Consider the following 17,130-nt stretch of genomic DNA (forward strand, 5'->3'; position numbering starts at 1 on the left):
TCAGGTGTACAGTTCTGTATTACATCATCTATAAATCCCATTGTGTGTTCACCACCCAGAGTCAGTTCTCCTTCCATCACCATATATTTGATCCCCCTTACCCTCATCTCCCACCCCCCACCCCCCTTACCCTCTGGTAACCACTAAACTATTGTCTGTGTCTATGAGTTTTTGTTTCTCATTTGTTTGTCTTCTTCTTTTGTTGTTTTTGGTTTATATACCACATATCAGTGAAATCATATGGTTCTCTGCTTTTTCTGTCTGACTTATTTCGCTTAGCATTATACTCTCAAGATCCATCCATGTTGTCGATAGTCATTTTATAATGTATACATATATTAAATCATATTGTACACCTTAAATTTATACAATTTTGTCACATAAGTAACATTACCTCGTTAAAGGGGGGAGGACACTATTCAGACGGACAAAAAAGAAAGAATTACACAATTATTACGTAGCAACAGAAAGCTTCTACATGGCAAAATCACTATAATGTCAAAACAATCACCAGGTTAATTAATACATAAAGAGCTTCTCTAAATCAGTAAGAAAAAGACTGATAACCCAATAGAAAGATGGGCGATGGATATGAAAAGTAAATACAAGTGACTCTTAAATATATGAAAAATGTTGTACCTTTCTTGTAATAAGGGAAATGTAAATTGAAACTAGAAGGTGATGTTCCATTTCACCTGTCAGATTGGCTAATATCAGAAGTTGGATAATAGCACACGTTGACCAGGATTTATGGGAACAGTCAGTCTGATATGCTGTTGGCAGGTGTAAGAACTGGCACATCCTCTAGGGAAGGTAAAGCATCAATTTTTACTGAAGTTACAAATGCGTCTTTCACTCAGCAGTTCTTAGGTTTAATAGAGAAACTACCTTGATCGTGCCACAAAGGACCTGTGTGTTGCCAAATCCAGTAGTCAGTTCTCATTCCTCACCTTACTCGACCTCTGGGTAGTAAGTAGCATTTAACCCAGTTAATCATTCCCTCCTCTTTCAAACACTTGGCTTGGCGTCTTGCATGCCCCATGCTTGGTTTCTTTCTCCTTTGCTGTTGGTCCCTCCTCGTGCTCCTTTGTTGGCCCCTTCCAAGCATTAGAGCCCCAGGACTCAAGCCAGGAGAGCCTCAGACTTCTGTAAGTGATCTCATCCAGCTCCAGATTCCACATCCGCCCAACGTTCATCTGCAGCTCTGACCTCTGCTGAACTGCACTCATCTCCCCACCTTCCCTCTGAGCAACTCCATTTGTGAGTTGATAGGCGCCTTAGACTTCACACGGGCAAAACTGAACTCCTTGTATCACCGTCCACACCTGTTCTTCTGATTGTCTTCTCATTTTGTCCATTTGCTCAGGCCTGGGAACTGGAGTCACCCTTGACTTCCTTCTTTTTCTCATAGTCCACAGCAGGAATTCTGTCGCCTCTACCTTTGAAAGTAGAGTCAGCATCTTATCACCTCTCACTGCCCCTCCTGTTACCTCTTTAGTCTAAAGCATCTTCACTTCTCTCCTTGGATTGTTACAGACCCTCCTAACTAGTCTCCTATTTCCATCCTTGCTCCATCTTGCAGTCTGTTCTCTATACTGCACCCTAGTGACTCTGTTAAAATGTTTGCCCAGAACCCCTTAGGGGTGTTCTTCACTTGGGAGGAGACCCCAAATCCTTATCACCTCCTTAACTTGTTCTGTGAAGCCCTCTTTGACCCCCCTGCCCCCCACTCTCTCACTTGCTAATCCTGCTCTAACTACTCTACCTGTTGCCTAAGGGCAGGACCTCTGCTCCTGAGGACGCCTTTGCCTGGGCTGCCCTTGCCCTGGAGAGCCCAAAGGCTAGTTTCCTCACTTCCATCAGGTTTGTGCTCAAATATCATTTCTTAGGAGAGCCCTTTCCTGACCTCTCGGCTGAAAGAGTACTCTGTGAATTTCTACTTCCTTATTCAGCCTGTTTTCTTATTAGTGCTTATGATCACCTGACATTATTGTTGTTTATTGTCTTGTTCTCCCATTAGATTGTACGTTCCACAAGAGCACGGTCTTTGGGGTATTTTTTTCCTTTTTAATTTTTATGAGTTTATTTTAGCCCAAACTGACGACTGACCGTTGCCAGGAAGCAAGATCTCCAATTGCTGCCAAGTACAGTCTTTGTTCTGTTCACGGCTGTATCCACAGCACCTAGAACAGTGATTGGCACTGGTATTCAGTGAGTATTAGTGGAATGAATGAGTGAGTAAATGTATGAATTCTACCAATATTTGCACATGTGGGAGATGGTTCCTAATAGGACTGTTTATTGTAGCAGTTTTGATAGCAGAAATTGGAGATGCCCAAAATGCCCATCAGGAGGATGGGGTAAGTATGTTATGATGCAGCCGTATAATAAAATCCCCGGTGGTTACTGTTTGGTCTCATTTATGTGAAGATCCAGAACGGGCAACACTAATCTACGGTGGCATACGCAAATCACACCAGTGATTGCGTCTGGTTTGGGGGCATTGACAGGAAAGAGGCATAGGGAACCTTCTGGAAACGTGTATCTATGGGGTGTAGGTTCAGGTGCGTGCATTAGTCAGACTCATCAGACTGTACCCCAGCAATCTCTACATTCCAGACTCATCAGACTGTACCCCAGCAATCTCTACATTTGTTACAACAAAATGCAATTCCTAAAAAACAAAAATCAAACAGAAACAAACGAATTTGTATATCAAGCTAGTGGCATAACCATACAGAAATAGATTTTTCATATGACTTTAAAACAGTGTTTTGATTGAACATCTCTAGTGGGATGTATCCTTAGGCTAGAAGAAGAGCTACAAAGAAATCTTAACCTGTACTTAGTACTTTTATGGTTAATAGCACTGTTAATTTGAAACTATTAATTACAGGGCAGCTTAAATAGATAATTATATTAATGTTATATTTGACATAACAAAAGAGCAAGAAATCCAAGAAGTTGAAAAACTTCGTAACTTTAAATCTGACAGGGAAATACTAGTATGACCCACAGTTAATTTTTCTCTTCAATTATTATTCTCTTTATTATTTTTATTTCTAATAAGACATATCTCCTATCTGTCTTGAAAAGCCTTAGAAACAGTGACAACACAATAGCAACCAGTGCCTAAATTGAGGTCTCTAAATATGATTTCCCACTAAAAGGAACCAGGGCTCCTTAGAGAAGTGCTGAATTCAGGTCTGGCGCAGGAAATGCTTAAGATGAGCCTGAGATACGTTACAGTGACAAAAAGTAAGAAAATTCCAAGATTAAAGATTTATGTCAAAAAAGATATGAGATAAACAAGATTTGTAAAATATTACTAGTAGAATGTAGGTGGTAGGCGTTGGGTGGTTACTGTACAATTCTTTCAACTTAGCCATGTGTTTGGAAATTTTTATAGTGTAGTACTGGAGAAAAAAGGACGCAATCAGAAGCCAACCAGAAGCGGCTCTTGCTGGTCAAAGATGGGAGCAACAAAAGATTCATGACTGCAGTTGCTAAAACACATGAAGTAGAAAAATCTAGTTAATACAACAATAAAAATATTTGGAGGTTGCTTAGGCACACTGTCATTATTCTGAAAATTTGTGAATAAGGAGAAAAATCAAGCATTTACATTGCCTTTTTAGGGTAATCAAATAGTTGATAAGGAAATTTCCTTGTAGAATTCCAGCTAATTAATAAATACAGAAGGGACGATAGCGTTAGAAAATCACCGCTTGCACTCTCTAATGAAATCTTGGCTGTCAGTAATAGATGTGAAACCATTGGACGGAAGGCTGATGGTGAGCTCTGATGGGCAGGTCATGTGACAACACGTGAAACCAGTTTCATCTTGTCAGATCTCAGTGCGTCTTACAGTGCAGCACTATAGGACGTATGTAGGCACCTTCAGTGAAGTCTTCATGCCAAAACACCAGATCCAAATCTGATCAAGCTTCCAGACAGACCTATAGACGGGGGTACAGGAAATCGGGGGGATAAAAGAGGAAGTTGAATATTACCACAAGGGAAGGCATTAGCAAACACAGGAATGTGTGGGAAATCCTATAGGATAAATGCTGTTTTCTTCAACAAATCAATGACTTGAAAACAAAGGGCCAGGAGAGGGAACTCTTTCAAGGAAGTGTTTTAGATTGAGTGCCTGATGTGACCAAATGCAGTGTGTGGACCTGGTTTGAATTTTCATAGGAATAAGCCAATTGTAAAATAACATTTTTGAAATAATTGAAGAAATTTGAATAAGGAATTATTAATTTTGCTAGGGGTAATAATGACATCATGGTATATTTTTTAAAAAGTCCTTCTCTCTTAGTGATACATAATGAAGTGTTTAGTGGTGGAATATATTGATGTCTGGGATTTGCTTTAAAATACTCCACATGGGATGTAGGTAAATAAAACATGATCGGCAAGATGTTAATAAGTCACTGAAGCTGAGTAATGAATACTTGGAGATTCATTATATTTTCTCTCTACTTTTGTGTAAGTTTGGAATTTTCTAAAATGAAGTTTTTTTAAAAAAAACAACATAATGCCACATGGTCATTTTTTTGAAAACCAGGAGTTTCTTCAGTAGGTACTGATGAAATGATCTCCATATTTAAGTGAAAAGTAAGATGAACAGTGTTAATGACGGGTTACCATTTGGGTTAACGGGAAAGAAAAGAGTAAATATTTATACTGAAGCTAGAATATCTCAGGAAGTCTTCCTAAGAAGCACCTCTGGGGACACTGCTTGTGCAGTGTGTACCACTGAAAAAAGAGATTCTAAAAAAGAGTTAGGAAGCACAGTTCTAGACACACACCCCTGTGTAAATTTAGGACAATAGAATGTTAATGCTGGGGGCGGGGTTAGAGATGATTTGGACCACCTCGTTTTACAACTGAGAAAGCTGACGTCTAGAGAGAAGAACTGTTTCTGTAGTTGTGTGGCTGACTGGTGTAAGAGGCAGAACCGTCACCCCGGCTCCTGACTGTCCTTTATGAAGGAAGACAGCGTCCAACTGGGGCTTCAACCTGAACGTCTTAACTTAGGTTGAAATGTGATTAAAGTGTGGCTGCTACTGTGGGCACACGGTACGAATGATGCGCTTTATTTTTTATTCTGGAATGTGAGGCTCTTTTTAATTATAGTTGACATACAATATTATATTAGTTTCAGGTGTACAATATAATGATTCGACATTTATATACCTTACGCAGCAGCGGTCACCACGAGACGTCTAGTAACCATCTGTCACTGACGTAGTTATTGCGATGTTGTTGACTGTGTTCCCTATGCTGTACACCACACCCCAGGACTGACTTACGTTGTAAGTTTGCATCTCTTAATCCCCGTCACATTGTTTGTCCATTCCACCCACTGCCCAGCCCTCTGGCAACTATCGCTTTGTTCTCTGTATGGATGAGTCTGTTTGTTTTGTTTTGTTTGTTCATTTGTTTTGTTTGGATTCCACGTAAATGAAATGGTACAGTATTTGTCTTTCTCTGACCTACTTCACCTAACATAACACCCTCTTGGTCCGTCCCTGTTGTCGCAAATGACAAGATTTCATTCCTTTTTTATGGCTGAGAATACCTGCCTTTTTACAGTGTATTCCTGTCGTTCCCAGACTGAAAAACACATAGCTTATGGCGTCAGGAATGCTGTCGCTGGGCTTTGTTTGCTTTAATGACCTCAGGAAACTTAGTGACTTTCCAAATAGTTCATTCATTCCATTTGGCTTTGAGAAATTTCCTAAGGAATAATGCTTGACATTCTTCTTGGCCAATTATAAGTCTTAAATGCTTGTTCTAAAACATCCAAGTTGAACCCAAGCTTTTAAAGTAAAATCCTCCTCCTCCTCAGCGCTACCGATTGTGCTGTACAGAGGCCTTGTTGTTTCTTGGCTGAATGCTTTCAAATGGACATTTAAATTGAGGTTTTGAAGTTCCCATCATACACAGATGCTGTAGGAAGCCTAACTTCTCCTGTAGGGACCCCAAACTACTTTTCCTTTCCCACCTGGCCCCCTCCTGTATTTCTCTCTCTCGTCGCCTGTGGACCCCAGTAAGACGCCAGCGCCTCTGGGTCCCTTTCATGGCACCCCCACTCTGATTAGTTCGCAGTTCCTGTCATTGCTGTCTCCTGCACAGGACTGGAATCCACTTCCTGTCCCTTCCTCCGGGACGCTGATTATATCCGGCTCCCTTATCCTCTCTCACTGACCTCTCTGTTCCACCTCCAGTCCGTCTCTCATTCAGCCTCCAGACTCAGGCTTCTGAAACACACCTGAGATGACCCTTCTCCTCAAAACCAAGAAGGATTGATTCCAAGTTGCCATAGCTCTTTGGGTGCACTTGCTATATGAACTTTTTATGCTGGTCCAGATCTAATTTATCAGCCTCCTTCCCATCATGCACCCTACACCATATCAAACTACTTGAATTTCTCAGCAGCTCCTGGATATGATACACTGTTTCCTGCGTCTTGCCTTTGCAATTGCAGTGCCCCTTGCCTGGAATACCTTTCCTTGCTAGGCTCAGTAAATTCCTCCTCTGGGCCCAGCTCAAGTGTTCCCTCTTAAAAACTGTTCTGGGACCCTCTCAGAATCTTCTTTCCCCCATAATAGTTCTTATCAGCACGATGATGTGGCCGGGCCCTTCATCACATCAAGGGTTGGCAAACTTTTTCTGTAAAGGACCAGAGAGTAGTAGACATTTTTGGCTTTGTGGACTATATGATCTGTCAAGCGTACTCAGCTTTGCCATTGTAGCTTGAAAGCAGCCATTGACGGGGCGGCCGGTTAGCTCAGTTGGTTAGAGCGTGGTGCTGATAACACCAAGGTTGCCGGTTCGATCCCCGCAGGGCCACTGTGAGCTGTGCCCTCCTTGAAAAAAAAAGAAAGAAAGCAGCTGTAGACTGTAGGTAAGTGAAGGAGCATGGCTGGGTTTCAGTACGAGTACTCTTTATTCACAGGCACTGAATTTTGAATTTCATATAAATTCACATGTCACAGAATATTCTTTTGAGTTTTTTCAACCTTTTGAAAATGTAAAGCCCACTCTTAGGTCATGGGCCATACAGAAACAGATGATAAGCTAGATGTGGCTCGTGGGCCACCACTTCCAGTCCTTTCATTAGAGGGTAGGCTGTTCAAGGGTAGGCTTTATATATTTTTGTACATCTCTGTTCCCCACCCCCACCCTCATCCCTCAGTTCATTTCTAAGCAAATAATGACTGGACAGCAGTTGTTTGTGGAATAAATGCTTAAGTAAGGAATTACTTGAAATGTTGTTGTTTCTAAACAAATGTGAAAAATAATGGAGCTTTATACTGAGAGTTAGTAGTCATTTTTTATATATATTAATAAACATTTTCAGAAAAGCAAGTGTAAAAAGGTTGCATAATATAGAGGAATACACCTCTGTGTAGGAGGCAGCTCTGCTAGGAAAGAGCTAACAAATAAGCAGACCGTCCGTCTCTGTCAGGGAAGAGATTCCTGAAAAGTGCTCCAAATCTTTGGATTGAATCAACTACTTGATTAAAATGCCTTCTCCATCTTTTCCTTTTGCTTATACCTGGCCTGGAGAAAATTGTATCTTGGCTTTTATCCAGCGGCAGTGAAGTTTTCAGCGGGTTTTTCACGTGGGTCTACCTACCTCATGGCTGTAATGGTCTCGGGGGCCTGGTGGTCCGAGACAGGTTTGGAGACCCACCGTGGTCTGAACCCCGGCTCCACACGGGCCCTTCCTGTGCCTTCACCACATCACCAACCAGCTAAGGCTCGGTGCCCTCGTGGCCATAATGGCGAGAATGACATACGACCTGGCTTCCAGGAAAAGTAGAGAGATGTATCTTAAAAATAGAATATGTAAAATCCCAGCAGCTGGCTTAAAGTGGGCTCTGAGTAAATACGACCTGCCATTGTTCCTGTGTACTCTCCCCAGTGCAGTCTGCTTTCTTTCAGGGTTTACAGGAGTTGGGGGCAGGGGGAGGTTTGCAGGAGCATCTCAGGGGCCCGTGAGTTATAGTCAGTGTCATCCGACAACTGTCAGTCTTTGTTTTTATTTTCATACAACCTGCAAATACTGCCAGGTTTACTGGTTTCTTTAGTCTTCTTTTTAGCAATCAAGTCACTGGATACTGGGCAATAGAGTGTTCCCTGTGGTTACCTTAACGTTTGGACATTACTTGGGGAAGCTAGGGCAGGACACTCCCTCAGAAGGCTAGTGTCGCAGCCCACACCCTGGCACTTGCGCTTAGGGACGGGACCTGGGAGTAACAGCTGCCTCTGACTACCTTTTCATAGTGTTCTTAAAACACCTTGTTGCTCCCGAAGTCAGAATTGTCAGATTATCTGTTCACAGCAGTGTGGTGTTTCTTTGGACAAGGCAGGGTATTTCCTCTTTTGTTAAATAAACAACCTGATTAGCTAGATAAAGTGAAGGGATGTTTATAAGGCATTTTATAAACTGACTTTATGCTACTTGCTCTTCCTTTTAGCAATATTTTGAGTTCCTGTGTAGGAAAAAAAAACAGCTAATGGGGAAAATAGTTTTAAAACTCAAGGAACTGAAACTACTAGTGCTCAGCCCTGTGATAATTCACCGATTTAATATGAACAAGTTACTTCACCTCATACACAGCTTTACTCATCTTTTTAGCAGGGCCGTGTGCACAAGAACTTGTGGCAGCTGTGCCGTGAAACAGGCTATAAAAGTAAACCGTTTACCTGGAGCCCAGCAAGTGCAGATAATTGTTCATATTATGTTGGTCTTAGTTTTAAGGAGAGACACACAGAAGACTAGGAAGGGCTTGTCTGTAGAAGCCGGTTGCAGGGCATGTCACAGCGTTGGTGGGGTGCAGCCCTTGTACCCCCCGGGTACCAGCCGACCTCTCTGACAGTAATGGCGGTGCTGAGGGGCTGTCAGATGCGGCGGGCATCACGTTGTTGGAAGTGAGACCACGTGAGCCATTACTGCATGCAGTTTGCTGGAAGTTAGTAAGATGTCTGAGCTACATAGCTTGCTAATCAGGATTTCCCATGATGGCGATTATTCCCACAGATAATCTAATTCTTAAGGAAGAGATTTCCAGAACTTTAACCTGGGTTACCTGGAATGTACCTACCACTACTATACTCTTGGTGATGGGCATGGAAACTTACATGACACCAAGTGGGGTGCAGGGTAGGTAGAGGGAATGGGGATAGCTCCTCTGGCTAAAGCTTTGCAAATGTCCGTATTCTCCTTCGCTTAGTCTCACCCAGGCTGGAAGAGCCTGAGACTGCTGTTTTCCAGATCTCAGTCTCTTTCCATCTCCTTAGCTCCAGTCCCACGTTTGTGATTGTCCACTAGAAATACTCATTAGACAGCTCACGGAACTCTCCAGTTCCTGTGTTGGAGGACAGCCTCCCTGTAGTTCCCTCCTCCACTGACCTTCCACATTCTCCTCCCAAGGCAGCTCCACCACGGGCTCCGCCCACATCCTGTCAGTCACCTGCTCCTGCGGATTTTTCCTCATGTGTGTATACCTGGAATCCTGCCACTTCCTCTCAACTCCCACTTCTGTCCTCATTCTTTCTCAGCTTGAATTCACTGCAGAAACGTATTCTATTACTAGGCTTGTCCATCCAGCCCAAGTCAAAGTGACTTTTCTAAAACCCAGATTGGGCTATATCATTTCTGTGCTTAAACAGTTCAGTGACTTACCTGCTGCCTTCAGATTGTGATCCAAACTCTGCATAATTGGACCCCTGCCTTTTTCAGCCTCCGTAAGTAACCCCTTCTGTATGCTCCCTGCATTTCCTTTTTTAAAAGCATTTGTTTGTCAGTTCAGTCGTTGGTCCATTCTTTTCATTTGCTCATCATCTATTGGCCACTTGTACGGGTCAGGCCCCAGGCTTAGGACCTGGGTTTGAGGCCGTCAGCAGGACAGATCCTTGGGCGTTTCACTGACCGCTCCCGCTGTTACTCAGCATATAGACTAGGTTCCAGTTCAGTAACGAATTTACCCCGAATCCGAATCTCACTGTTTTAACACAACAGGGTTTATTCCTTTTTATGATGCCTGTCAGTCATGGATTTTCAGAAGCTCTGCTCACATAGGAATTCTGTTCCATGCAGGGATTCGGGCTCATAGCTGCACCAACCAGAGCTCGCCATGTCTTTGGGCACTGTGACAGAGGAAGAGAGAATGGATGGGCTTCTCCCTGCCTCTGCCCAGCAGGACACATGTCCCTTCTGCTCAGATTTCACGAGCCAGAACTGGTCAGATGGCCTCATCTAACAGAAAAGGGCGCTGGATACTCTAGGCAAGAACATGAAACAGCGAGTGAGCTTTAGGGTCTCAGGCACAGTCACTCGGATGTATTTAGTCACCTGACTTCTTGTTGGTCTCATCAACGGGACTTCACATCCCTCAAGAGCTGAGGCTGTATCTGCCTTGCTTTTGTGTCCCAAGCACAGGAGCACACAGTAGGCTTCTGGTGATTTTTTAAAAAAATAAATGTCTTTCTTGAGCTTGGATTCAACTCAAGTCACTTCTTTTAAGAAACCTTCCCTCACCATCCCTCTACTGCCTCCCCTCAGCCAAAGCTCTCCTTACCCTGGGTTACGACTTTTTGTTTTATTTCTTTCTCCACTCAGTTTCTTTAGGTGGCTTTTTAAAAATTTATTTATTTATTTTATTATTATTTTTTTAAAGATTTTATTGGGGAAGGGGAACAGGACTTCATTGGGGAACAGTGTGTACTTCCAGGACTTTTTTCCAAGTCAAGCTGTTGTCCTTTCATTCTTAGTTGTGGAGGGTGCAGCTCAGCTCCAGGTCCAGTTGCCGTTGCTCGTTGCAGGGGCACAGCCCACCATCCCTTGCGGGAGTCGAACCAGCAACCTTGTGGTTGAGAGCCCACTGGCCCATGTGGGAATCGAACCGGCAGCCTTCGGAGTTAGGAGCATGGAGCTCTAACCGCCTGAGCCACCAGACCGGCCCCTGGCCTTCTTTTTTTATGTTCTTTTGAAAATTTGTATTAAGCAATATTAAAGCAATTTTTTAAAAACTAGGAAATAAAACATTACTGTTCCAGGTTATGTAAACCTCTCCCCATTAGGTTTGTCATTCCCACACATTTCTTTCTTCTTTCACTGAACACATGTGTCCCCAATCAATATAATGATTTTCCTCTGTGTCCATGTGGATAACAGGTTGTTCCAGCAGGGCTGCCTGTGTCCTGAATCCAAGAGTTCTGTGTAGTATGGGAGGTGTGTTTTGTGGGTGCATTTCTCCATCTCTGTACGCGCTGGTATCACTGTCTCGACGACAAAAGCTTCATGAAAGGTCTGATACCTGGTCGGCTGATCCCCCTCGTCCACCTGCCTCAAAATTGCAGAGCTTTTAATTTCTGCATCTCGTGTTCCTGGCTCATGATAATGCTTAATGAATGTTGAATAAATGACAAGTTACGTTTTTTTCTTATGTCATTTTTAGAATCTTTTAGGTGCTTTGCCATTTTATTTTTTTAGATAATTTTATATTTAAAAATCAAGCTTCAGAATAAGAATTTAGTGACCAGAATCCCACTCACTATTTTATAAGGTAGGAAAGGAGTAAAGCCTTCTGCTAAAGTAAAGAATATTTGGTTTTGTTTAGTTCCTTTGCGGTAAATTTTTGATGGGTTGTCAGGGAAACTTACTGAGAACTATTTACTGGTAATAGTGTTTGCTTTGAAGTGTGACTACAAAAGCATGAAGCTTGCTTGCTTTCCCCAGCCTGTTACACAGTCTTACCTCGTGTAGTCAAGCTCTGAACGTGCGAAGCAATGACACTAGGTTCACTAATTAATATTTCACATTGATTGAAATTTAGAGATTAAATTATATTTTATGTTAGAGGTTTCCTTTGTTTGCCTTAGCTCTGAAATGTCCCTGAAAAGGTCTTTCATTTAGATTGCAACCTAATTGGGTGGCCCTAGTCAGTCTTTGAGGCAAATGCTTAGGTTTAGAATGGCTGGTAAACATTTTGCCAGGAAGTGGGAGAACTCTAGGAAGAAAGACTTTATGTATTTATATAACAAATCAATGAAGGATTAATCCCCTTAAACTTTTTCTTTCTGAATCTTCCTTGCAGATTAGAGATAGATATGACTTAAATGGAGTTGTCTTTGGAGGACTTCTGTTTTTAACTTTTTAACTCAAATTAACAAACATGATTATATTTGGGTTTATTTTTCTTTTGATAAGGACCTTTTTAAAATGTAAGGCCGGACATAGTTTTAGAGGAGAATGGGTGTGGCAATGATCCCTTTTTCTTTTATGGAAATAGTATATTATTTTAGCTTTTTAAAATTTGTTATAAAACTAAGGATAAACTTCTGGAAGGTTGCTCTCCTGGAGTGTACACTCTGAAGAAGAAAGTAGTGGCACTGACGTCTTTAACTTTAAAAAAGAATTACTGTGAGCTTAAAACTAGCTTGATTTTATTGAGGTGAAGTTCACATAACATTAGCCATTTTAAAGTGAACAAGTCAGTGGCATTTAGCAAACACCACTTTTATCTGTTAATAGTTCCAAAACCCTTTGATCATTCCAAAATAAAACCCGGTACCCATTAAGTAGTGACTCCTCATTCTTTCCCTCCCCAGCCCTGGCCACCACCAATCTGCTTTCTGTCTCTGTGGATTTGCCTATTCTGCATATAAATGGAATCATACAGTATGTGTGACGTTTTGAGTCTGGCTTTCACTTAGCACCATGTTTTCGAAGTTCATGCACTGTGTAGTGTGAATCAGTATTTCATTCATTTTTATGACTGGGTACTTGTCCATGTATGTATATGCCACATTTTGTTTATCCACTCATCCATTGGTGGACATTTGAGTTATTTCTACTTTTTAGCTATTGTGAGTAATGTTGCCATGAACATTTGTGTGTGTTTGAGTACCTGTTTTCAGTTCTTTGGAGTATATACCCAGGAGTAGAATTACTAGATCATGTGATATTTTGTTTAACTTTTGGCGGAACCTTTAAACTGTTCTCCACGGTACCTGAACTCTTCTGCATTCCTACCAGCAATGTATGAGGGTTCCAGTGCCTCTCCATCCTTGTCAGGACTTGTTATTTTTAAAATTAGGGCCATTCTAGTGGGTGTAAAGTGGTATCTCATGGTGGTTTCACTTTGCACTTCCTTAGTGACTAATCACGTGGCATCTTTTCTTGTGACTGTTGGCTATTTGTATGTTTTCTTTGGAGAAATGTTTGTCTTTTTGTTACTGAGTTGTAAGAGTTCTTTACATATTTTAGATCTCAAGACCCTTATTAGATAGATAATTTGCGAACATTTTCTCCCATTTTGTAGGTCTTTTCACATCTTGGCAATGGCCTTTGATGCGCACAAGTTTTTAATGAAATCCAATTTATCTGTTTTTTCTCTTATTGCTCATGTTTTTGGTGTCATGTCTAAGAATTTGGCATATCTTGCCAAATGCTAGGTCATAAAGATTTACTCCCGTTTTATAGTTTTAGCTCGTACATTTAGGTTGTTGATCCAGTTTGTGTCAGTTTTTGCATATGGTGTGAAGTAGGAGTCCAGTGACGACTCTGACTTAAAAGTAAAATTTCACGAAACCTCCACATTGTACTTTTAATATCTCTTGATTAAACATATATACATACCAACCAGAAATCACTATGGATTTTGTATTATTTTAAATTTGTTTGCATTGTTTTAATCAAAGCAGAACTTACATTTAAAAAATAATACTTGCAAGTATAACACATTTCTCAGCCCATGGCTGTCTGTTAGTGGTTACGTGTGGATTCGTGGCTTTCCTTCTCGTAACTCTGTGGTCCCTTCTGGACTGCAGATCACAGATTTTGTAGAGTAGCATCAGGAGTATCTATGATGATGGGAAGAAAAAGGTAGCATTTCCAAGGGCTCATCACTGCAGAAACCTCAAGGGAGAGAGAGGAGATCATGGGAAGGTAGATAACCGGAAGCCAGCGGTGGAATCTGTAAGGCTAAAGAGGAAGTAATATTCTCTTTGGGGCAAAACAAGGATGAGTGTGGAGTTGAAGTTAAGTGCGGGGGCGCGCAGGGGAGACGAAGGGTAGCTTAGATATGGTTTGCGGTAAGGATGGAGACTCAAAACGTATCATCCAAAAGTGATGGTTTAGGGAGCAGTTGAGGATTCCTTTAGTTTTGGAAATATGCCAGCCCAACTCTACCCCCAAATGAGGAGTCCAGCTCATTGTGTTTAGCATCTGTCCTAGAGAGGATACGAAGAGGCACTAGGGAAATTCTGGATTTTACTTCAGCCGTGACTAGAATGCTGGTTAAGTTTGAATTAGTAAACCGTATTGTGTATCAATATTGTGTGTGTGTGTGTGTGTGTTTGCTTTTCATTTCTTAATAAAATTTCCTAGTTAAAAAATTCCATTTTTATCTCAGCTGAAAACATCATGAAAAGAAAATTTTCTACTTCTCGTGTAGGTGAGACAATTAGGTTCTCAGCGTTCCCGTAGACCAGGGGTGTCAAAACTGCGGCCCACAGGCCAACTGCGGCCCGCAATCCATTGTTAATTGGCCCGCAGCAAATTCCAAAAATATGTTTAGTTTACTTAAATAAACCAGGTGAGGCAATACGTACTTCACCTCGAGTGAGTGGCCTGGCTGTAGGTGTATTTTACCGCATATGGCCCTTGGTGAAAAACGTTGAAAAAAGTTTGGACACCCCTGCCTTAGAGCTTCGGGTGGCACGTTGTATTGGCCTGTGACATATGATGGAGAAGAACTAGGACACATGGGAGTGAGAACCTTGGAGGGAGCGTGTGGGGACTGTGGTGCCAACCAGGCCTAAGGACTTCTTCCCTTGTAGAAGGCCAGCCTTTCACAGTGTTCACAAGCTCGCGTAGACTTTTGTCAGCTCTGTATTCAGAGGGCTTTAGAGAAAGGGATGAAGGAGAGAATGGGTAGGACAAATGACAGTCTGAAGGGGAAGGAGAGGTAGTGGCCACTGCTTTCGATGCTTTTACCAGGCAGATTGTCTGCTTTTCCAAACAGAAACAAAAGCTGCCTTACAAGAAAGATTTGCAGAGGTGTAGACAAAGGAGTCTTAGGTACTTGTGCTTTGGGGTGTTTACGCTCTGAATTGGATGATTTGTTTCAGTTTTCAACCACCCGTGTGACCCCTGTGCCTTTCAGGTACTACTGGTGAGCAGCAGTCGCCATCCAGACCGATGGATTGTCCCCGGAGGGGGCATGGAGCCCGAGGAGGAGCCGAGTGTGGCAGCCGTCCGGGAAGTCTGCGAGGAGGTACGCACGCCGTCCCCTGTCATCGTGAGCCTGCCATGTCTGTGCAGTGCTGTGATTTGTCACCACTCCCCGAGTAAACATACGCATGATCACAGAAGGAAGGCAGGTGACAGTTACCATGTGCCTCCTTGATTAAAGGGGGAGCAGCTTGTGACGTGCTCATGTTTGCCAGGACCCCTCTGTGCCGGGCTAGGACTCAGGCAGTGACTGCGTCTCGTTAGACCAGACCCCCCTTGTGATTTCCCATGGGTCTGTCCCAGGACTGCCTCTCTCACCTGGGGCAGAAGATCAAGAATCGAAGAGTTCATCAGTTCTAGGAAATACGAACAAGCAGTGTTGGTATAAATGGCTCATTCTCATTAACCTTTGGATCAGGAGGAGGCGTCCTTTATTCTCCTGTGCTTCCTGGGTCCTGGCCATAAAACAGTCACTAAAGCAACAATTCTGTTAGCCAGAGCTCTTAATGGTGCAGCTCCAGAGATAATTGTGTTTTCTTTCATTTAGTCACATGATACTCTATATATGAGTTGAGTTTCCGGACCGTGCCCAGTATATCTTACTAGATGCTCTAACATACATAGTCACGAGAAGTAAAGTCTTACACCCTTAGTGCCCTTACTGCAAGAGCTTACAATTTGGTTGGGGAAACTGAGAAAGAGATTTCAGTTCAAAACAGGAGGAAGGAACTGATGTTTCCCCAGAGCCTCTGTGGCGACACCTTGCTCTGTTCTGCTTTGTTATCTCACTTCAGGCTCCTGCTCAGTGGTGTGGATTTTATCGCCCAATTTCCTTGCCCTCACCACATGGCTAGTGTTATAGAACCATTTCCTTGTTCCAGAGGGGATTTCAGACTGATTCTAAGGACATATAAAATAACGCTTAGTACAAATCTAAATTCTATGTGTGTGTTTTTTTGGTCTAGCCCTTGTCGAAGTCCTCTTGGACTAATCGTTCCTTTGGAATACTCAAGGAATTCTTTCCTCGCTCTCAGCTCTGACAAGCGTACATTGGCTCATGTCACTCTCAGTTTTATCATGCATCTGGTGTCCATAACTAGAGTATAATCTCTGAGGGCAAAGATTATGTTTCACATTTTAAATCCTCCTTTCCTGTGCCTGGTACACAGCTAGGTGAACACAAAGTGATTAATACATGCGTCTGTGACAGACGGAACAATAAAAGTCCTGCAGAAATATTCCAAATGGACATGATCAGCATTCTTTCTGGAGGAGCCCAAAGATTTGACTTTTAAAATAAGTGTGGTAGGACCAGTTGGTGGACCTAAACTACTTCCTTTTGATTTAAATCCAGTTGGTTCCTATAGGTTCTAAGGCATCTAAGGCAAAAGTGATGTTTGACAGAGTTGTGGTTGCGGATTCAGACAGGTTGTCGGAAGACCTGAGATAGAGTGATGGTTCTAGAATAGAGGGGAAGGAAAACGTTCAGGGACCTTTTGTAAAACTTGCTACTTGGTTTTAGGAGTTGGGGCAGTGGGGGAGGTGGGTCTCTGACAGCTCTACCTTTGTAGAGGACATTTGGATTTGACCATGTTTCAGGTAAGCTTGTATTAGCTGTTGTTACTATTCTTGTTTTGAGTGTTATGGTTGAATTCTCCCTGGGTTATACGGGAGTAGGAAGGTACAGGGCACCCTGCTGACCCTTCTGTTTCCTGGAAATTCACTGTCCTTTAGTAGCACTACCGTGCTTCCCCGAAAATAAGATGCGTCTTATATTAATTTTTGCTAAAAGACGCATTAGGGCTTATGTTCAGGGGATGTCCTCCTGAAAAATCATGCTCGGGCTTATTATCCTGTTAGGTCTTATTTTG

The 17,130-nt window shown here is 42.4% G+C and overlaps 1 protein-coding gene across 1 annotated transcript in view; it reads left to right on the forward strand.

Moving 5' to 3' along the window:
- The window catches only part of NUDT3 (nudix hydrolase 3), a 112,050-nt gene that overhangs the window by 46,627 nt on the left and 48,293 nt on the right, over positions 1-17,130 (forward strand). Inside the window, exon 2 of the mRNA XM_019738736.3 lies at positions 15,192-15,302. Within this exon, the coding sequence (XP_019594295.1) occupies positions 15,192-15,302 (111 nt within the window). The remainder of the gene's footprint in view (positions 1-15,191; positions 15,303-17,130) is intronic.

Source organism: Rhinolophus sinicus, chromosome 2 (assembly GCF_057876585.1).
Source record: "Rhinolophus sinicus isolate RSI-liver-muscle chromosome 2, RSI-T2T, whole genome shotgun sequence".
In the NCBI taxonomy this organism is placed as follows: domain Eukaryota; kingdom Metazoa; phylum Chordata; class Mammalia; order Chiroptera; family Rhinolophidae; genus Rhinolophus; species Rhinolophus sinicus.